This window comes from Stigmatopora argus, chromosome 8 (genome assembly GCF_051989625.1).
Source record: "Stigmatopora argus isolate UIUO_Sarg chromosome 8, RoL_Sarg_1.0, whole genome shotgun sequence".
Classification (NCBI taxonomy): Eukaryota; Metazoa; Chordata; class Actinopteri; order Syngnathiformes; family Syngnathidae; genus Stigmatopora; species Stigmatopora argus.
The window spans coordinates 637,225-660,461 of record NC_135394.1 but is presented as its reverse complement, the minus strand read 5'-3'; the positions used below and the strand labels follow the sequence as shown (position 1 = coordinate 660,461).

At 47.0% G+C, this 23,237-nt stretch overlaps 2 protein-coding genes across 2 annotated transcripts; both read left to right on the top strand.

Annotated features, from left to right (window-relative positions):
* The first annotated feature begins 16 nt into the window (after positions 1–16).
* Positions 17–9,020, top strand: LOC144078983 (spindle assembly abnormal protein 6 homolog). The gene is made up of 11 exons (XM_077607486.1): positions 17–1,979; positions 2,861–2,921; positions 4,139–4,218; positions 5,184–5,248; positions 6,464–6,542; positions 6,625–6,729; positions 6,815–6,986; positions 7,294–7,350; positions 7,854–8,003; positions 8,104–8,234; positions 8,682–9,020. The coding sequence occupies exons 1-10, from the start codon at positions 1,909–1,911 to the stop codon at positions 8,194–8,196; spliced, it is 933 nt and encodes a 310-aa protein (XP_077463612.1). The 5' UTR covers positions 17–1,908; the 3' UTR covers positions 8,197–8,234; positions 8,682–9,020.
* Positions 8,686–20,440, top strand: LOC144078982 (uncharacterized). Its single transcript, XM_077607485.1, has 4 exons — positions 8,686–8,814; positions 9,181–9,383; positions 18,134–18,305; positions 20,423–20,440. The coding sequence occupies exons 1-4, from the start codon at positions 8,686–8,688 to the stop codon at positions 20,438–20,440; spliced, it is 522 nt and encodes a 173-aa protein (XP_077463611.1).
* The last annotated feature ends 2,797 nt before the right edge of the window (positions 20,441–23,237 follow it).

The following is a 23,237-nucleotide window of genomic DNA, read 5'->3' as shown; positions in this document are numbered from 1 at the left end:
GCCTTCGCCCGCGGGGTCCATGTTAGAGGATCGTGCTGTTTTGATTGGGGGTGGAAGAGCCCAAAGCAGGCGAGGGCTGGGAGTCTGCTTCTCCAATCTTGATTAGAATGATCCAAGTGAAAGGCCAGGCACCAGAGGGGATGGCGTGGGGATGGCGTCGGGATGGCGTCGGCGTGTCGTTAGGCGTATCCGTGGTCGTGGAGGCCGAGCGTAGTCGGAATCCTGGGAGCAAAACAAGAGGTCTTAAATCAACGAAGGCAGGCGAGAAAATACAAGCAGGTACGTACCTCACTGTGAGCAGATCAGACGATCCCGCAGTGTGGTCCTGTTCTTGGTGGCCTTAAATACTCCTCACTGGCTAATGACTCACACCTGGCAGCCCTCGAGTCATTAGAGGCAGGGGTGTCAAATTTACGGCCCGCGGGCCGGAACCGGCCCCCAAGGAGGTTCGATCAGGCCCGCAGGATCATTTGAAAGTGGAAAAAATGCATCAAAGACATGGAATTCATATTTTGAATTCGCTGCAATTCACGGATTATCCGCTAAGGGGCGCACTCTTTCCATCAGAGTAGAAGACAAGCTGCATCACTGAGACAGAAACTTTCTTCATTACACATTTCAAATCACTCTCCTTAGTTTGTAAAGTGCACGCAAAGATTACATTTTGATTTTATATGCGTATGTGTAAGTGGTTTAAAAATTCCTTTCATTAAAAGTCTCTTTTAATCTTAAAGTGCATGACTATATTTTTCAGTACCAATTCAAGTTTTGTGCCTTTGTACAATCAGTGGGATCCGTTGCAATGCCTATTTGTGAATGATAAAAGTCAATTGCACATTTATCTAAGGAAATATGAGGTGTTTCATGAAAGGATAGTTCATTCCATTTCCATATTTTCCTAATGTTCTTGTGCTTCTTTACACCAAAACAAAGGAAAGACATGATATTTGGGTTATTTATAGCAGAGCATGGTATCATTTTAATGGTCCGGCCCACTTGACATCTCCCTAGGCCGCCGTATGTGGCCCACCATGCCAAATGACTTTGACAGCCCTGCATTAGAGGCAGGACCTGTGGTTGGGTGGCGGGCGCAACCAGCCACCAATCTCGTCTGGGGCCTGACACACATGTTTATGAACACATTGCTCGGGACATCCTAGCTGTCTTGGAGTAAAACTGCAGCACATTTTCAAAATAAGGGCTGGCGGAAAAGTTAGACACGGAGCAAAAATGTTCCACTGTGAGAGTGAAAGATCCACACCACAACAGACCGACACACACAAAAAACACACAAATAAAACCACATTATTCACCTTGACTACTGTCTATGTACATTGCTTACTGACACTGTCTATATTTCTATAGTGAAAAGGGCAGTAGTGACTGACGCGCGGGTGCATGTCAGGCTCAAAGCCTGACACCATTAGCAATCGACAATCATGTTTTTGTCTGCTACCAGTGACCGACCGAGACTATCCGGATCAGAGCCAAACTTTCTTCAGGTTTAGCGTTATCAAGGTAGTGTTTTAGTCGTGCCTTGTCTTTCTTGTCATTTGGATTCTTCTTATTATTATTATCATTAATGTTGTAATAACAATAAAATCGGATTATTATCAATGCTTTTCTCAATTGTTGTCTTTTTTATGGTACAAATAAATACATAGTATTATTGTGTATTACTTTTTCAATGTCATTTGACTAAATTGCAAGATCAATCATCCATTCTGGTTAGTCGTAGTGATACATTGTGAACTTGTTTGCAAACTCCCAACAAAACCGCTAGGAGGAGACAAAGAAGAGAAACACGAAGAAGAAGAAGAAGAAGAAGAAGAAGAAGAAGTGGAAGCGCTTAAATTTCAACTGGCATTTCTCACGTGGACCTTGGACGAGTCACACATTTTTCCCGCAATGGCGTCAAGTCAGGAGCAGTCCACAAAAGTTATGGAAGTCACCGTTAGGTCTCAAGGCTGCAACGACAGGTAATCGGAAAAAAAAGCATACTTGTTGAGGTCCTTATTGTTGTTTTAGCAAAGATAGTCAAGTTTTGACCTGTCAATTTAGTCCCCGGGGCTATTTTACCGTTAAGAATTCTGTGTCTAAGTAATGGCGGTGACTATTCCCCGCATACCTGTCAACTTATACGTTTTCCCCTTATTTTATACGTTTTTTGATCATTTCAAATTGTGTACGCCGTATAACAACTTTTGTACGGGATTTTTTTTTAAGTACGTTTTTTGTAAAACGGATCTCGTTTGACGCATTTCGGCTGTAATCCGGATCGTCTCGGTCACTGGTAGCAGACGAAAACGCCATCGTCAACTGCTAATATTGTCATGCTTTAAGCATGATATGCGCACACGCATTCCCCTTTCACACGAAACAGGAAATGATTAAATCATTTCCTGTTTCGTTATTTAAGGAGCTATGGGTCCGAATACATTCACGGTCGCGTCACGACAACGCGGCGCGACCATAACACTTTTACGTGCACCCTAGTATGTGAGTAAATATGTGCCGCGTTGCATTTGTACGCTTTTCTATTGCTTAATACGGGGGATTCCAATCATTAATAATAATAATAATCATAATAATAATCGGCCATAGGCCATGTCGTCATTACCACAACACAAAAGCCTACTTGTCATCACACGCAGAAACTCGGTAACCTTTCAATTTCTTGGACTATTTAACCGTTAAGAATTCTGTGTCTAGTCTAATTCTAGTCAAAGGTATTAGTAGACAACAAAATACTGACACATTTAACATTTGTGGCTGGTCAATTCGATGCCAATTTCAAAATGTCTACATGTCTGCAGAAGTTGCTTGTATCAACCCTGAAAACAGTCCTTTATACTTACAGAACAAAACACCTCCGCATCACCATGGGACTTCAGCCGAGCACAAGTGATCCTCAAAAACACGTGAGTACAGCATTTTTTTTTCAAATCTATCAAAAATCCTGTGCTTTACTGTCTTCATGTTAAATAAAAGTGCCATGAGAAAAGTCTTCATTGTTGAGAATGAGTGACATTGCAACCTCAATTTAAACCATCGATGTCTTGTGGCCAAATTTGTGTTACACATGGAAATAGCATGTACAGACGCTCCCCTACTTACGAACGAAGGAGTTAGGTTCCGAGCGGTTGTTCATAAGTTGAAATAGTTGGTAAGTTGATTCAGTGCTATATTTTGTATTATCATTTATCTTTAAGGCCGATATAAGTATATTGAAGGTAAATATAAGTGCATTTGTATGTTTAAGGCTTGTATAAGTAACACGCATTGGTTTGTACTGAAAAAAAAACATTTAATAAAATGAAGAGAATATGTACACTACTGTATAGAGAGAGAAATGTATGTATTAGAAAGTGGCCGAAAGAAGCGAGCTAACGACGATTGCACCGTTTTCTTCTTTTTTTTCATCATAAATGATGCGGTAGCACTGTATGGCATCATTCAATTGATTTGCAAACTTTGTGCAACGTTCAATATTTGGGTCCTGCTGCTCCATCTTTCTGTTTATAAATGGTACTGACGGTCGGTGGAACGATTCAAGTTGTATTCCCGTGCAACGCTCACCACTTTCTCACGCGCATCAAGCTTCGTTATTATTGCCACTGGTTTCAAATGAAATGGCTTGCATCTCCTTCACTAGAAGCCTTTCGCTTTTCACCAACCATATTGAATAATGGCTGCACGAGATATTTCATGATAAAAATGAAAAAGGTTCTTTGCGCACTGGAGATATGTCACGCACTTGCGCAACTTGCGCACTGCAACGAACTGGGCAGAGGAAGGTGGATGCTGGGTGAGCCGAGCGCTCTCAGCGCCAGGCGTCGTCGGTATTAGCGGCGGAAAGAAGCACTACTCGGAAAAAGGCGCGCAATACAAAATCGAAGTGACTCACATTTTTCGACATAAACGCAATTTGCAGACATGTTCGTATGTACCGTTGTTCGTAAGTCGAATGTTCGTAAGTAGGGGAGCGTCTGTACTGTATCATTATTATTTATTTTTAATCATTACTCAAACATTTTGCAAATAAAATTAGAATTCTTCTTGGACATAAAATGTGTGTTGGCTTTCTGGGAGTGGTAAGCAATGTGTCTATTGATTGACCTTTTCTTTTTGTTTTAAGGATCTCATTGTTACCTTAGTGGATGTGACGGATCATTCTTTCCGGTTTTCCTCCCGTCTTTGCCAAGAGGACTTCCCGAGGTCTGTCTGGGAAGAATTGACCAGCATTGCATTCCATTCCATTCAGTGTGTCATTTTAAAACACCTTGATTTTATTTTTGTGTGCAGTTTAAAAGCGAAGTATGGCCTTCATGCTCAATTCGGCTCATTTTAGCAAAGATAGTCAAGTTTTGACCTGTCAATTTAGTCCCCGGGGCTATTTTACCGTTAAGAATTCTGTGTCTAAGTAATGGCGGTGACTATTCCCCGCATACCTGTCAACTTATACGTTTTCCCCTTATTTTATACGTTTTTTGATCATTTCAAATTGTGTACGCCGTATAACAACTTTTGTACGGGATTTTTTTTTAAGTACGTTTTTTGTAAAACGGATCTCGTTTGACGCATTTCGGCTGTAATCCGGATCGTCTCGGTCACTGGTAGCAGACGAAAACGCCATCGTCAACTGCTAATATTGTCATGCTTTAAGCATGATATGCGCACACGCATTCCCCTTTCACACGAAACAGGAAATGATTAAATCATTTCCTGTTTCGTTATTTAAGGAGCTATGGGTCCGAATACATTCACGGTCGCGTCACGACAACGCGGCGCGACCATAACACTTTTACGTGCACCCTAGTATGTGAGTAAATATGTGCCGCGTTGCATTTGTACGCTTTTCTATTGCTTAATACGGGGGATTCCAATCATTAATAATAATAATAATCATAATGATAATCGGCCATAGGCCATGTCGTCATTACCACAACACAAAAGCCTACTTGTCATCACACGCAGAAACTCGGTAACCTTTCAATTTCTTGGACTATTTAACCGTTAAGAATTCTGTGTCTAGTCTAATTCTAGTCAAAGGTATTAGTAGACAACAAAATACTGACACATTTAACATTTGTGGCTGGTCAATTCGATGCCAATTTCAAAATGTCTACATGTCTGCAGAAGTTGCTTGTATCAACCCTGAAAACAGTCCTTTATACTTACAGAACAAAACACCTCCGCATCACCATGGGACATCAGCCGAGCACAAGTGATCCTCAAAAACACGTGAGTACAGCATTTTTTTTTTCAAATCTATCAAAAATCCTGTGCTTTACTGTCTTCATGTTAAATAAAAGTGCCATGAGAAAAGTCTTCATTGTTGAGAATGAGTGACATTGCAACCTCAATTTAAACCATCGATGTCTTGTGGCCAAATTTGTGTTACACATGGAAATAGCATGTACAGACGCTCCCCTACTTACGAACGAAGGAGTTAGGTTCCGAGCGGTTGTTCATAAGTTGAAATAGTTGGTAAGTTGATTCAGTGCTATATTTTGTATTATCATTTATCTTTAAGGCCGATATAAGTATATTGAAGGTAAATATAAGTGCATTTGTATGTTTAAGGCTTGTATAAGTAACACGCATTGGTTTGTACTGAAAAAAAAACATTTAATAAAATGAAGAGAATATGTACACTACTGTATAGAGAGAGAAATGTATGTATTAGAAAGTGGCCGAAAGAAGCGAGCTAACGACGATTGCACCGTTTTCTTCTTTTTTTTCATCATAAATGATGCGGTAGCACTGTATGGCATCATTCAATTGATTTGCAAACTTTGTGCAACGTTCAATATTTGGGTCCTGCTGCTCCATCTTTCTGTTTATAAATGGTACTGACGGTCGGTGGAACGATTCAAGTTGTATTCCCGTGCAACGCTCACCACTTTCTCACGCGCATCAAGCTTCGTTATTATTGCCACTGGTTTCAAATGAAATGGCTTGCATCTCCTTCACTAGAAGCCTTTCGCTTTTCACCAACCATATTGAATAATGGCTGCACGAGATATTTCATGATAAAAATGAAAAAGGTTCTTTGCGCACTGGAGATATGTCACGCACTTGCGCAACTTGCGCACTGCAACGAACTGGGCAGAGGAAGGTGGATGCTGGGTGAGCCGAGCGCTCTCAGCGCCAGGCGTCGTCGGTATTAGCGGCGGAAAGAAGCACTACTCGGAAAAAGGCGCGCAATACAAAATCGAAGTGACTCACATTTTTCGACATAAACGCAATTTGCAGACATGTTCGTATGTACCGTTGTTCGTAAGTCGAATGTTCGTAAGTAGGGGAGCGTCTGTACTGTATCATTATTATTTATTTTTAATCATTACTCAAACATTTTGCAAATAAAATTAGAATTCTTCTTGGACATAAAATGTGTGTTGGCTTTCTGGGAGTGGTAAGCAATGTGTCTATTGATTGACCTTTTCTTTTTGCTTTAAAGATCTCCTTGTTACATTAGCCGATGACACGGATCGTTCTTTCCTGTTTGCCTGCCGTCTTTGCCAAGAGGACTTCCCGAGGTCTGTCTGGGAAGAATTGACCAGCATTGCATTCCATTCAGTGTGTCATTTTAAAACACCTTGATTTTATTTTTGTGTGCAGTTTGAAAGAGAGGTATGGCCTTCATGCGCAATTCGGCTCATTTCCTGAAGCGCTGATGAAGGCTTTTGGGAAATGTGGGAGCAAACAGAGTTCCAGCGAGTCCAGGTACCCTAGCTTCTCCTCCTTTTGTTTCATCTCCTAAGGAATGTGCACCCCAACAAGTATTTTTCTCTTTCGTTTTGTTCCGCAGGTATGAGTTGGTGCTGTCGTCCGACTCTCCCTCGCTGGACGGCTCGGCTGAATTGAGCCTAATGAAGACCGACGAGTTTGCCAGCGGCACCATATTGTCATTGCCGTTCACACGGGCCAAGGTCGAGGAGGTCAAAGAAGAATATGTGGGCGACCTTGTGACTTTGCTCCAGGTGATGCTTGATTCAACTGTCTCATCCTCTTTTGGCTCATGCGGGCGGGCGGGCAACAGCACCTGCATTGGACCACATGTTCATGAACACATTGCTCGGGACACCCTAGCTGGCTTGGAGTGAAACTGCAGCACATTTTCAAAATAAGGGCTGGCGTTTTTTACAAATAACGGCCCTTTTTTAAAAACCATTTTTTTCTCGCACAAAAGTTGTTATACGGCGTACACCATTTAAAATGATTACAAAAGGTATAAAACACTGGGAAAATGTATCACTTGACATGTATGATGTTGTCTTTATGTCACAGGCAGAAACAGAAAGGCTGCAGGTTCAATTGGCGAAGACACAGGAGGATTTAGAACAGGTGGGTTTTTATGTCCACTGTCAAGATACCAAATTGGAATGAACCTTTAACATTGCCCAGAGAAGATGAGGATGAGATTTTGTTTCTAGTCCATGTCCTAATGTGCCATTAGATGCTTTCTGAGAAGACCGAAGAGTTGGCGCTTCTGCGCTCGGAATCGAGAAGTCAAACCAGTTCGCTATCGCTAGTCTTAGACGTGCAGTTTTAGCACCTATCCCTAATTCCTTAACTCCGTCTGGTCCCGTCGAACAAACTCAGACAGTAAACCTTTTGTTCATTGTCATCGAGTTAACAACCATAGTTTTACTCCTACAGTGGTAATACTATATCCAAATGAAACAGCTACAACAAAATGAATGAGTCAAATGTCCTATTGGTCATTAGCGAGCCGTCCGTCATTGCGACGAGCTGCGGACTAAATTTGAGCACTCGGCTGTGGTAAGGCCCTGCTCGATGCCGTCTTGTGGATTGCTGACAAACCATCTGTTGGGACCACGTCATAGGTGCAGACCCGCTTGGAGGAGCGAATCCAGCACCAGTCGGTGGTGCAGCGTACGGTGATGCGACAACATCACCAGCTAACGTCGACCGTGGGCGTCCGCTTAGAGCACGTGCTGGATTGCCTGCGGTTACCGTCTCACGAAACGTCGTGGGTTAGTAGTGTTTTTAGTTGTCATTTGTCTGAATGTGGGAACCCTGCTTGATTGATGACCTACTATGGACTGGAAAAATGACGCCATCTGACGTTCTCAGGTTCGCAGGATGGTGTTGACGTTGAAGCGCAGGTTTACTGCTGTCCACTCCAGGCAGAAGACGGAGCTCAGGTTATTGTTTCAGGAACAATAACCTAAAATCCAAACTGGCGCACACGGACGGAGGAGGAGGTATGTCATCGAGCATTAGAATTCGAATCCACTGGCTTAGACCTTCATTTCAAATTCAACAAGTTGCCAAACCACTTCCGCCGGATCCAATTCATTTCATAACCAGTGCTAGCTACCTCTGTACTTTTTGTATACGACGACAATGCCCTTGTTTTATCGAGTCAAATACTCATGTGATTGGACACCGCTTGATTGGACGCCTGGCGCCAAAGTCAGTTCAGTTGAGTAGCGAGCGACTTACGACTTCATCTGAAGTCTTCCAACGGCCATGTTGGATGGGGCAACGTTCCCATTCATGAAATTGCATCAAAATCTGCTTCAATCAATCAAACTCAAACTCATTTCTCAACCGATGTTGGCGTGGGACGTCAAATTTGGAGTCAGATGCTTGCCCGTTTTGGATGATTTTAGTCTGTTTTTCTTTCTTTTCTTTTTTTTCTTCCGCAGACGAATGGCAGCTGATCTTCGGCGACCCCACCAAGTTCGGCTTGGGTCTCTTCTCGGTTTGCTTCGACGTGCTCTTTGTGGTTCAGCATTACTGCCTGTACCGCTCGCCTTACCAGGAGATCCGACAGTGCCGGTGAAGCCCCGCCCCCTGACCTCCTCGCATTTGAAGGCTCAAAAAAAAACTTGATTTTTCTATTTCCTCCTGCACGTATGTAGCCACGCACATTCTGTAAATACACTGAAAAATGAATCAAATCGGTAATGGGAATGAACTTTTTTTTTGGTGTGGATTCTGAAGAATTGCTCCCCTTTATGAAATAAATATGATTATGAGATAAATTGGCCATTCCTTGCCAAAAACGTGGTTTTCCCCCTTCCCCGTTTTTCTTTCGAACATGAAAAATGTTTTCTCCAGAAAAGTGTCAACAACAAACCACCGTCGAGCCGTCAATCAAAACACGTCCACCTAATGCTGGCACTTCCGGTGCTCATCCGTTAGAGGGCGCTACAGGACCCGTTTGGCCTCTTCTTCCTCCTCCTGATGATGATGATGATGATGATGATGATGATGATGAGAAGGAGGGGGCGGTGTCAAACGCTCTTCTTGCACTTCAAGCAGGACAAAGCCCGCTCGTCGTCAATCCCTCGACTGGTCGCTCACGTGGATCGTCATGCTTGGTCTCGTCTGCGTCATTTTCTCAGGTGACTTTATTTTTTTTGCCTTCTTGTTTACATTTTTAAATGACACCGAATCAGGGCTTTTTCCTTCTTCCTTTTTATCCTTTCAAAAATGTACTTGACGCAATTATTATTGGCAGAAGGATTCCTCTCAGAAAAAAAAAAAAAAAAAACAATTCTAAAGACTCATTTGACAGCCAGAGACGTCCAAGCCATCGGGCGTGGGCGGGCGGCGGGGAATAAATGACATGTTTATAAAACCGGCCACCCTCCCCCGTTCGATATGAAGAAACATTTCTTGCGCCCTACCTAGTAAATGCCCTCCGGTCGGCCATCTTGGTAGGGGCGACGTTCCCATGCATTGTCATTCAAATCAAGTCATAACAAGCTTCTTTGATGCGGTTAGAGGGTGCTAGACTCCCGATCCAATTGACGTGGGAGGGCAAAAACAATGTTCGTTTGCTGCCGGCCTCCCACTTCAAATGAATTTGGACGTCTACCAATGATAAACACACTGGTGGGAAGGTCCACCTTGGCCAGAGGGTGGAAAAAATTGATTTTTTTAAATCTCATTGTCTACAAGAGGTCCAATCCATTTCAAATGGGAGGCATTGGTGGGCGCTGACAGACATTTCGCTGTGGTGTTTGCATGTTCTCCCCGGCCCTCCCTGTGTGGCTTTTTTCTGGGTATCCTGCAGATATTCAGCGCGGCTAGGCTAACTCGCTAACATCTGTCTGTGGCCAAGAGGACGAAGAGGGTGACGAGAGCCGCCCGCCCGCCGTCTGCTCCGCCCTTCAGCCCCGCCCGCCCACAATGACCCCCCAATACCCCTCAAAATGCATTCATCATTTCATAGTATCAGTCATTCCAAAAATTCGGCCTGTATATCATCAAATGTACGTTACGATATGGTTTCGTTGGACAATGATGCAATGTTAGTCCATTTTCCACAATTTGATTCAAATCAGGGGCCAGGCAGACCAAAAGTACATCTCCATTTGAACATTTATTTCGAATTTTACTACACTTCATTTCAAACAGAAAAACATGTGTTTCATTGTCCTCATTTTTTGACCCATTCTGTCTGTATACACATTTAACACAACCAGTGTCATTTCCCCTGTAAAAATAAAAAAACTATAAATACCATTGGAAAAATATGAGGAACTTTGGTGCTGGATTTAGATGCTTTTGTGGAGCTCAAAATGAAGGTTTTTGTTTTGGAATCAGTTCGAGAATATTCTTCAAAAAACTTTCTTCAGGTTTAGCGTTATCAAGATAGTGTTTTAGTGGTGCCTTGTCTTTCTTGTCATTTGGATTCTTATTATTATCACCATTAATGTTGTAATAACAATTAAATCGGATTATTATCAATGCTTTTCTCAATTGTTGTCTTTTTTATGGTACAAATAAAATTATATTATGTATTACTTTTTTTAAATGTCATTTGACTAAATTGCAAGATCAATCATCCATCCTGGTTAGTCGTAGTGATACATTGTGAAGTATGTTGCTTTATTAATAATAATTAAAAAAAAAAAAAATAACATAAATAAAATAATAATAAAAAAATAAATGAAACATGACACATATCACATAACTTCACACCTTCTTCACACAGTCGAGGACACTGTTTGCGTTGCTGCGGCACACTGCTAGAGAGATGCGCTGTAACAGCCATTGACATTCGCGTGGCTCATTTGAAACAGCCACGAAGTTGTTTGCAAACTGCCAACAAAACCGCTAGGAGAAGACGAAGAAGAAGTGGAAGCGTTTAAATTTCGACCGGCAATCCTCACGTGGACCTTGGACGAGTCACGGATATTTCCCGCAATGGCTTCAAGGCAGGAGCAGTCAACAAAAGTTATGGAAGTCACCGTTATGCTTCAAGGCAGCAGCAGCAGCAGCAGCAGCAGCAGCAGTCTTGGACGTTGCCCAGAGAGGATGAGGATGAGATTTTGTTTCTAGTCCATGTCCTAATGTGCCATTAGATGCTTTCTGAGAAGACCGAAGAGTTGGCGCGTCAAACCCTAACCCTATCGCAGCTGCAGATGAAGTTTGAGCACTCGGCTGCGACTTGGACCATGGAGGTCGCCGTCATGTGTGAGCAGCTCATCAAGGCGGTGAACGTAACCATTGACCCGGAATCCAGTCCAATATAATCGGCTGGAGGCCCTAAAGTTTTTTTGAAGAGTTTCAAGAGTAGAGCGTAAGATGGTGCAACAACAAGGACAGTTAATGTCGACCGTGGCTGAGGTAAGGCCCTGCTCGATGCCATCTTGTGGATTGCTGACAAACCATCTGTTGGGACCACGTCATAGGTGCAGACCCGCTTGGCAAAGAAAATTGAACACCAGTTGGTGCTGGAGCGTACGGTGATGCAACTACATCACCAGCTAACGGAGACCGTGGGCGTCCGCTTAGAGCAGGTGCAGGATTGCCTGCGGTTACCGTCGAACGAAACGTCGAGGGTTAGTAGTGTTTTTAGTTGTCATTTGTCTGAATGTGGGAACCCTGCTTGATGCCATCTTGTGGATTGTTGACAAACCATCTGTTGGGACCACGTCATAGGTGCAGACCCGCTTGAAGGAGCCAATCCGGCACCAGTCGGTGGTGCAGCGTACGGTCATGCAACTACATGACCAGCTAACGTCGACCGTGGGCGTCCGCTTGGAGCAGGTGCAGGATTGCCTGCGGTTACCGTCGAACGAAACGTCGAGGGTTAGTAGTGTTTTTAGTTGTCATTTGTCTGAATGTGGGAACCCTGCTTGATGCCATCTTGTGGATTGTTGACAAACCATCTGTTGGGACCACGTCATAGGTGCAGACCCGCTTGAAGGAGCCAATCCGGCACCAGTCGGTGGTGCAGCGTACGGTCATGCAACTACATGACCAGCTAACGTCGACCGTGGGCGTCCGCTTGGAGCAGGTGCAGGATTGCCTGCGGTTACCGTCGAACGAAACGTCGAGGGTTAGTAGTGTTTTTAGTTGTCATTTGTCTGAATGTGGGAACCCTGCTTGATGCCATCTTGTGGATTGTTGACAAACCATCTGTTGGGACCACGTCATAGGTGCAGACCCGCTTGGCAAAAAAAATACAACACCAGTCGGTGCTGGAGCGTACGGTCATGCAACTACATGACCAGCTAACGTCGACCGTGGGCGTCCGCTTGGAGCAGGTGCAGGATTGCCTGCGGTTACCGTCGAACGAAACGTCGAGGGTTAGTAGTGTTTTTAGTTGTCATTTGTCTGAATGTGGGAACCCTGCTTGATGCCATCTTGTGGATTGTTGACAAACCATCTGTTGGGACCACGTCATAGGTGCAGACCCGCTTGGCAAAAAAAATACAACACCAGTCGGTGCTGGAGCGTACGGTCATGCAACTACATGACCAGCTAACGTCGACCGTGGGCGTCCGCTTGGAGCAGGTGCAGGATTGCCTGCGGTTACCGTCGAACGAAACGTCGAGGGTTAGTAGTGTTTTTAGTTGTCATTTGTCTGAATGTGGGAACCCTGCTTGATGCCATCTTGTGGATTGTTGACAAACCATCTGTTGGGACCACGTCATAGGTGCAGACCCGCTTGGCAAAAAAAATACAACACCAGTCGGTGCTGGAGCGTACGGTCATGCAACTACATGACCAGCTAACGTCGACCGTGGGCGTCCGCTTGGAGCAGGTGCAGGATTGCCTGCGGTTACCGTCGAACGAAACGTCGAGGGTTAGTAGTGTTTTTAGTTGTCATTTGTCTGAATGTGGGAACCCTGCTTGATGCCATCTTGTGGATTGTTGACAAACCATCTGTTGGGACCACGTCATAGGTGCAGACCCGCTTGAAGGAGCCAATCCGGCACCAGTCGGTGGTGCAGCGTACGGTCATGCAACTACATGACCAGCTAACGTCGACCGTGGGCGTCCGCTTGGAGCAGGTGCAGGATTGCCTGCGGTTACCGTCGAACGAAACGTCGAGGGTTAGTAGTGTTTTTAGTTGTCATTTGTCTGAATGTGGGAACCCTGCTTGATGCCATCTTGTGGATTGTTGACAAACCATCTGTTGGGACCACGTCATAGGTGCAGACCCGCTTGAAGGAGCCAATCCGGCACCAGTCGGTGGTGCAGCGTACGGTCATGCAACTACATGACCAGCTAACGTCGACCGTGGGCGTCCGCTTGGAGCAGGTGCAGGATTGCCTGCGGTTATCGTCGAACGAAACGTCGAGGGTTAGTAGTGTTTTTAGTTGTCATTTGTCTGAATGTGGGAACCCTGCTTGATGCCATCTTGTGGATTGTTGACAAACCATCTGTTGGGACCACGTCATAGGTGCAGACCCGCTTGGCAAAAAAAATACAACACCAGTCGGTGCTGGAGCGTACGGTCATGCAACTACATGACCAGCTAACGTCGACCGTGGGCGTCCGCTTGGAGCAGGTGCAGGATTGCCTGCGGTTACCGTCGAACGAAACGTCGAGGGTTAGTAGTGTTTTTAGTTGTCATTTGTCTGAATGTGGGAACCCTGCTTGATGCCATCTTGTGGATTGTTGACAAACCATCTGTTGGGACCACGTCATAGGTGCAGACCCGCTTGAAGGAGCCAATCCGGCACCAGTCGGTGGTGCAGCGTACGGTCATGCAACTACATGACCAGCTAACGTCGACCGTGGGCGTCCGCTTGGAGCAGGTGCAGGATTGCCTGCGGTTACCGTCGAACGAAACGTCGAGGGTTAGTAGTGTTTTTAGTTGTCATTTGTCTGAATGTGGGAACCCTGCTTGATGCCATCTTGTGGATTGTTGACAAACCATCTGTTGGGACCACGTCATAGGTGCAGACCCGCTTGAAGGAGCCAATCCGGCACCAGTCGGTGGTGCAGCGTACGGTCATGCAACTACATGACCAGCTAACGTCGACCGTGGGCGTCCGCTTGGAGCAGGTGCAGGATTGCCTGCGGTTATCGTCGAACGAAACGTCGAGGGTTAGTAGTGTTTTTAGTTGTCATTTGTCTGAATGTGGGAACCCTGCTTGATGCCATCTTGTGGATTGTTGACAAACCATCTGTTGGGACCACGTCATAGGTGCAGACCCGCTTGGCAAAAAAAATACAACACCAGTCGGTGCTGGAGCGTACGGTCATGCAACTACATGACCAGCTAACGTCGACCGTGGGCGTCCGCTTGGAGCAGGTGCAGGATTGCCTGCGGTTACCGTCGAACGAAACGTCGAGGGTTAGTAGTGTTTTTAGTTGTCATTTGTCTGAATGTGGGAACCCTGCTTGATGCCATCTTGTGGATTGTTGACAAACCATCTGTTGGGACCACGTCATAGGTGCAGACCCGCTTGAAGGAGCCAATCCGGCACCAGTCGGTGGTGCAGCGTACGGTCATGCAACTACATGACCAGCTAACGTCGACCGTGGGCGTCCGCTTGGAGCAGGTGCAGGATTGCCTGCGGTTACCGTCGAACGAAACGTCGAGGGTTAGTAGTGTTTTTAGTTGTCATTTGTCTGAATGTGGGAACCCTGCTTGATGCCATCTTGTGGATTGTTGACAAACCATCTGTTGGGACCACGTCATAGGTGCAGACCCGCTTGAAGGAGCCAATCCGGCACCAGTCGGTGGTGCAGCGTACGGTCATGCAACTACATGACCAGCTAACGTCGACCGTGGGCGTCCGCTTGGAGCAGGTGCAGGATTGCCTGCGGTTACCGTCGAACGAAACGTCGAGGGTTAGTAGTGTTTTTAGTTGTCATTTGTCTGAATGTGGGAACCCTGCTTGATGCCATCTTGTGGATTGTTGAAAAACCATCTGTTGGGACCACGTCATAGGTGCAGACCCGCTTGAAGGAGCCAATCCGGCACCAGTCGGTGGTGCAGCGTACGGTCATGCAACTACATGACCAGCTAACGTCGACCGTGGGCGTCCGCTTGGAGCAGGTGCAGGATTGCCTGCGGTTATCGTCGAACGAAACGTCGAGGGTTAGTAGTGTTTTTAGTTGTCATTTGTCTGAATGTGGGAACCCTGCTTGATGCCATCTTGTGGATTGTTGACAAACCATCTGTTGGGACCACGTCATAGGTGCAGACCCGCTTGGCAAAAAAAATACAACACCAGTCGGTGCTGGAGCGTACGGTCATGCAACTACATGACCAGCTAACGTCGACCGTGGGCGTCCGCTTGGAGCAGGTGCAGGATTGCCTGCGGTTACCGTCGAACGAAACGTCGAGGGTTAGTAGTGTTTTTAGTTGTCATTTGTCTGAATGTGGGAACCCTGCTTGATGCCATCTTGTGGATTGTTGACAAACCATCTGTTGGGACCACGTCATAGGTGCAGACCCGCTTGAAGGAGCCAATCCGGCACCAGTCGGTGGTGCAGCGTACGGTCATGCAACTACATGACCAGCTAACGTCGACCGTGGGCGTCCGCTTGGAGCAGGTGCAGGATTGCCTGCGGTTACCGTCGAACGAAACGTCGAGGGTTAGTAGTGTTTTTAGTTGTCATTTGTCTGAATGTGGGAACCCTGCTTGATGCCATCTTGTGGATTGTTGACAAACCATCTGTTGGGACCACGTCATAGGTGCAGACCCGCTTGAAGGAGCCAATCCGGCACCAGTCGGTGGTGCAGCGTACGGTCATGCAACTACATGACCAGCTAACGTCGACCGTGGGCGTCCGCTTGGAGCAGGTGCAGGATTGCCTGCGGTTACCGTCGAACGAAACGTCGAGGGTTAGTAGTGTTTTTAGTTGTCATTTGTCTGAATGTGGGAACCCTGCTTGATGCCATCTTGTGGATTGTTGACAAACCATCTGTTGGGACCACGTCATAGGTGCAGACCCGCTTGGCAAAAAAAATACAACACCAGTCGGTGCTGGAGCGTACGGTCATGCAACTACATGACCAGCTAACGTCGACCGTGGGCGTCCGCTTGGAGCAGGTGCAGGATTGCCTGCGGTTACCGTCGAACGAAACGTCGAGGGTTAGTAGTGTTTTTAGTTGTCATTTGTCTGAATGTGGGAACCCTGCTTGATTGATGACCTACTATGGACTGGAAAAATGACGCCATCTGACGTTCTCAGGTTCGCAGGATGGTGACCACGTTGCAGCGCAGGTTTGCTGCTCTCCACGCCAGCCACAAGACGGAACTCAGGTTCTTGTTTAAGGAATTTAATCCAAACAGTGATGCGACAACATCAGTCAATGTCGACCGTGGGCGTCCGTTTGGAGCAGGTGCTGGATTGCCTGCGGTTACCGTCGAACAAAACGTCTAGGGTTAGTAGTGTTTTTAGTTGTCATTTGTCTGAATGTGGGAACCCTGCTTGATGCCATCTTGTGGATTGTTGACAAACCATCTGTTGGGACCACGTCATAGGTGCAGACCCGCTTGGAGGAGCCAATCCGGCACCAGTCGGTGGTGCAGCGTACGGTGATGCAACAACATCACCAGCTAACGGAGACCGTGGGCGTCCGCTTAGAGCAGGTGCAGGATTGCCTGCGGTTACCGTCGAACGAAACGTCGAGGGTTAGTAGTGGTTTTAGTTGTCATTTGTCTGAATGTGGGAACCCTGCTTGATTGATGACCTACTATGGACTGGAAAAATGACGCCATCTGACGTTCTCAGGCTCACAAGATGGTGGCGAAGTTGCAGCGCCAGTTTGCTACTCTGAAAAACAGGCAGAAGACGGAACTCCGGTCATTGTTTGAGGAACAATAACCTAAAATCCAAACTGGCGCACACGGGCGGAGGAGGTATGTCGTCGAGCATTAGAATTCGAATCCACTGGCTTAGACCTTCATTTCAAAGTCAAGTTGCGAAACCACTTCCGGATCCAATTCATCAAACATGGCTGAAAGTGCAAGATAGCCAGCCTCTCTGAACACAGCTCTGCATCAAACCAATCGAGCCAGGAGTGGAGTGGAGTGGAGTGTTGTGTTATGTCCGGTTGTTCTGGTGTTGCAATAAACTACACATGTGTGACCTCGGGTCATTTCCTGAAGCGCTGATGAAGTGTTTTGGGAAATGTGGGAGCGAACAGAGTTCCAGCAAGTCCAGGTACCCTAGGTTCTCCTCCTTTTGTTTCATCTCCTAAGGAATGTGCACCCCAACTAGTCTTTTTCTCTTTTGTTTTCTTCCGCAGGCATTACTTGCTGCTGTCGTCCGACTCTCCCTCGCTGGACGGCTCAGCCGAATTGAGCATAGTGGAGACCAACGAGTTTGCCATCGTCACCATAATGTCATTGCCGCTCACACGGGCCCCGGTCGAGCAAGTCCACGAAGATTACGTGGGGGACTTCGTGACTTTGCTCCAGGTGATGAGTGATTCAACTGTCTCATCCTCTTTTGGCTCATGCGGGCGGGGGGCAACAGCATCTGCATTGTACCACATGTTTATCAACATTGTTCTTTTTGGTTAAAAGGATCACGTTGTGACATTAGTGGATGTGACGGATCATTCGTTCATGTTTTCCTGCCGTCTTTGCCAAGAGGACTTCCCGAGGTCTGTCTGGGAAGAATTGACCAGCATTGCATTCCATTCCATTCCATTCAGTGTGTCATTTTAAAACACCTTGATTTGATTTTTGTGTGCAGTTTCAAAGCGAGGTATCTCCTTCATGCTCAATTCGGCTCATTTCCTGAAGCACTGATGAATGCTTTTGGGAAATGTAGGAGCGAGCAGAGTTCCAGCGAGTCCAGGTACCCTAGCTTCTCCTCCTTTTGTTTCATCTCCTAAGGAATGTGCACCCCAACAAGTCTTTTTCTCTTTCGTTTTGTTCCGCAGGTATGACTTGGTGCTGTCATCTGACTCTCCCTCGCTGGACGGCTCAGCCCAATTGAGCATGGTGGCGACCGACGAGGTTGCCATCGTCACCATAATGTCATTGCCGCTCACACGGGCCCCGGTCGAGCAAGTCCACGAAGATTACCTGGGGGACTTCGTGACTTTGCTCCAGGTGATGCGTGATTCAACTGTCTCATCCTCTTTTGGCTCATGCGGGCGGGGGGCAACAGCACCTGCATTGGACCACATGTTCATTAACATTGTTCTTTTTGCTTTAAGGATCTCATTGTTAAATTAGACGATGACATGGATCATTCGTTCATGTTTTCCTGCCGTCTTTGCCAAGAGGACTTCCCGAGGTCTGTCTGGGAAGAATTGACCAGCATTGCATTCCATTCCATTCAGTGTGTCATTTTAAAACACCTTGATTTGATTTTTGTGTGCAGTTTCAAAGCGAGGTATCTCCTTCATGCTCAATTCGGCTCATTTCCTGAAGCACTGATGAATGCTTTTGGGAAATGTAGGAGCGAGCAGAGTTCCAGCGAGTCCAGGTACCCTAGCTTCTCCTCCTTTTGTTTCATCTCCTAAGGAATGTGCACCCCAACAAGTCTTTTTCTCTTTCGTTTTGTTCCGCAGGTATGACTTGGTGCTGTCATCCGACTCTCCCTCGCTGGACGGCTCAGCCCAATTGAGCCTAATGATGACCAACGAGGTTGCCATCGTCACCATATTGTCATTGCCGCTCACACGGGCCCCGGTCGAGCAAGTCCACGAAGATTACGTGGGGGACTTTGTGACTTTGCTCCAGGTGATGCGTGATTCAACTGTCTCATCCTCTTTTGGCTCATGCGGGCGGGTGGGCAACAGCACCTGCATTGTACCACATGTTCATTAACATTGTTCTTTTTGGTTAAAGGATCTCATTGTGACATTGGTGGATGTGACGGATCTTTCGTTCATGTTTTCCTGCTGTCTTTGCCAAGAGGACTCCCGAGGTCTGTCTGGGAAGAATTGACCAGCATTGCATTCCATTCCATTCCATTCCATTCAGTGTGTCATTTTAAAACACCTTGATTTGATTTTTGTGTGCAGTTTAAAAGCGAGGTATGGCCTTCAAGCTCAATTCGAGTCATTTCCTGAAGCCCTGATCAAGTATTTTGAGAAATGTGGGAGCGCGCAGAGTTCCAGCGAGTCCAGGTACCCTAGGTTCTCCTCCTTTTGTTTCATCTCCTAAGGAATGTGCACCCCAACAAGTCTTTTTCTCTTTTGTTTTCTTCCGCAGGTATGACTTGGTGCTCTCGTCCGACTCTCCCTCGCTGGACGGCTCAGCCCAATTGAGCATAGTGGAGACCGACGAGTTGTTCTGCATCACCAAATTATCTTTGACGCTCACACGGGCCACGGTCGAGCAGGTCAATAAATACGTGGGGGACCTCGTGACTTTGCTCCAGGTGATGCGTGATTCAACTGTCTCATCCTCTTTTGGCTCATGCAGGCGGGCGGGCAACAGCACCTGCATTGTACCACATTGTTATGATCGGGGGTCACGTTCCTCCGAAGTCCAAGCATGGCGACCACCTGCGAGTCACCTTGCCGCTGCCCTCGTTGTCTTTCTAGTTGGCTGTCGATCCGGATGGCCAATTCCACGAGCGCGTCGAGGGACCCTGGTTCCTCTCGGATCGCCAGCTCCTCCCGCATCTCCACATTCAGCCGTCGTGGAGGGAGGGCGGAGTCATTAAAGGCACTCTCGGCGGCTAAGATGCGGAATTCGACCCAGTCTTTTGCCACGCTCCGGACGCCTTGTCTGAGAGCTCTTAAGCGCCCACCGGCTGGTCGAAGATCTTTCGCATCTCTGCGGTCAATAAGTCGTAGGAGGTACAAATGCGGGAGCCCCTCTCCCATTCGGCGCTCGCCCAGGCTAGGGCCTCATCACGAAGGCAGCCGATCAGGTAAGCGATCTTGGCTCGGTCCGAGGTGTGGGTGAGGCTCGGTTGTTCAAACACCAACTGCCATTGAACCAGGAAGCGCCGGCATGCGCCGAGATCTCCACCGTAGGGGGGCCTTAGGTCCCTGTTGCGGCGATATCGGTGTTACCAGGGGAGCGGCTGGGGTTAGCTGTGCACTTGGTGAATGAGGCAAAGAATTGAGTAGTGCTCGTATGTCATCCAGGGGTCTCAGCCATGCTCGATACCTTAGAACAGAGGTACGCAATAGCTTGGGTATGCTGTTCCACCACCTGCCAAATTGGGTCGGAGGGGGCCTGGCCTGCGCCCGCGGGGTCCATGTTAGAGGATCGTGCTGTTTTGATTGGGGGTGGAAGAGCCCAAAGCAGGCGAGGGCTGGGAGTCTGCTTCTCCAATCTTGATTAGAATGATCCAAGTGAAAGGCCAGGCACCAGAGGGGATGGCGTGGGGATGGCGTCGGGATGGCGTCGGCGTGTCGTTAGGCGTATCCGTGGTCGTGGAGGCCGAGCGTAGTCGGAATCCTGGGAGCAAAACAAGAGGTCTTAAATCAACGAAGGCAGGCGAGAAAATACAAGCAGGTACGTACCTCACTGTGAGCAGATCAGACGATCCCGCAGTGTGGTCCTGTTCTTGGTGGCCTTAAATACTCCTCACTGGCTAATGACTCACACCTGGCAGCCCTCGAGTCATTAGAGGCAGGGGTGTCAAATTTACGGCCCGCGGGCCGGAACCGGCCCCCAAGGAGGTTCGATCAGGCCCGCAGGATCATTTGAAAGTGGAAAAAATGCATCAAAGACATGGAATTCATATTTTGAATTCGCTGCAATTCACGGATTATCCGCTAAGGGGCGCACTCTTTCCATCAGAGTAGAAGACAAGCTGCATCACTGAGACAGAAACTTTCTTCATTACACATTTCAAATCACTCTCCTTAGTTTGTAAAGTGCACGCAAAGATTACATTTTGATTTTATATGCGTATGTGTAAGTGGTTTAAAAATTCCTTTCATTAAAAGTCTCTTTTAATCTTAAAGTGCATGACTATATTTTTCAGTACCAATTCAAGTTTTGTGCCTTTGTACAATCAGTGGGATCCGTTGCAATGCCTATTTGTGAATGATAAAAGTCAATTGCACATTTATCTAAGGAAATATGACGTGTTTCATGAAAGGATAGTTCATTCCATTTCCATATTTTCCTAATGTTCTTGTGCTTCTTTACACCAAAACAAAGGAAAGACATGATATTTGGGTTATTTATAGCAGAGCATGGTATCATTTTAATGGTCCGGCCCACTTGACATCTCCCTAGGCCGCCGTATGTGGCCCACCATGCCAAATGACTTTGACAGCCCTGCATTAGAGGCAGGACCTGTGGTTGGGTGGCGGGCGCAACCAGCCACCAATCTCGTCTGGGGCCTGACACACATGTTTATGAACACATTGCTCGGGACATCCTAGCTGTCTTGGAGTAAAACTGCAGCACATTTTCAAAATAAGGGCTGGCGGAAAAGTTAGACACGGAGCAAAAATGTTCCACTTGGAGCAGGTGCAGGATTGCCTGCGGTTACCGTCGAACGAAACGTCGAGGGTTAGTAGTGTTTTTAGTTGTCATTTGTCTGAATGTGGGAACCCTGCTTGATGCCATCTTGTGGATTGTTGACAAACCATCTGTTGGGACCACGTCATAGGTGCAGACCCGCTTGGCAAAAAAAATACAACACCAGTCGGTGCTGGAGCGTACGGTCATGCAACTACATGACCAGCTAACGTCGACCGTGGGCGTCCGCTTGGAGCAGGTGCAGGATTGCCTGCGGTTACCGTCGAACGAAACGTCGAGGGTTAGTAGTGTTTTTAGTTGTCATTTGTCTGAATGTGGGAACCCTGCTTGATTGATGACCTACTATGGACTGGAAAAATGACGCCATCTGACGTTCTCAGGTTCGCAGGATGGTGACCACGTTGCAGCGCAGGTTTGCTGCTCTCCACGCCAGCCACAAGACGGAACTCAGGTTCTTGTTTAAGGAATTTAATCCAAACAGTGATGCGACAACATCAGTCAATGTCGACCGTGGGCGTCCGTTTGGAGCAGGTGCTGGATTGCCTGCGGTTACCGTCGAACAAAACGTCTAGGGTTAGTAGTGTTTTTAGTTGTCATTTGTCTGAATGTGGGAACCCTGCTTGATGCCATCTTGTGGATTGTTGACAAACCATCTGTTGGGACCACGTCATAGGTGCAGACCCGCTTGAAGGAGCCAATCCGGCACCAGTCGGTGGTGCAGCGTACGGTCATGCAACTACATGACCAGCTAACGTCGACCGTGGGCGTCCGCTTGGAGCAGGTGCAGGATTGCCTGCGGTTACCGTCGAACGAAACGTCGAGGGTTAGTAGTGTTTTTAGTTGTCATTTGTCTGAATGTGGGAACCCTGCTTGATTGATGACCTACTATGGACTGGAAAAATGACGCCATCTGACGTTCTCAGGTTCGCAGGATGGTGACCACGTTGCAGCGCAGGTTTGCTGCTCTCCACGCCAGCCACAAGACGGAACTCAGGTTCTTGTTTAAGGAATTTAATCCAAACAGTGATGCGACAACATCAGTCAATGTCGACCGTGGGCGTCCGTTTGGAGCAGGTGCTGGATTGCCTGCGGTTACCGTCGAACAAAACGTCTAGGGTTAGTAGTGTTTTTAGTTGTCATTTGTCTGAATGTGGGAACCCTGCTTGATGCCATCTTGTGGATTGTTGACAAACCATCTGTTGGGACCACGTCATAGGTGCAGACCCGCTTGGAGGAGCCAATCCGGCACCAGTCGGTGGTGCAGCGTACGGTGATGCAACAACATCACCAGCTAACGGAGACCGTGGGCGTCCGCTTAGAGCAGGTGCAGGATTGCCTGCGGTTACCGTCGAACGAAACGTCGAGGGTTAGTAGTGGTTTTAGTTGTCATTTGTCTGAATGTGGGAACCCTGCTTGATTGATGACCTACTATGGACTGGAAAAATGACGCCATCTGACGTTCTCAGGCTCACAAGATGGTGGCGAAGTTGCAGCGCCAGTTTGCTACTCTGAAAAACAGGCAGAAGACGGAACTCCGGTCATTGTTTGAGGAACAATAACCTAAAATCCAAACTGGCGCAC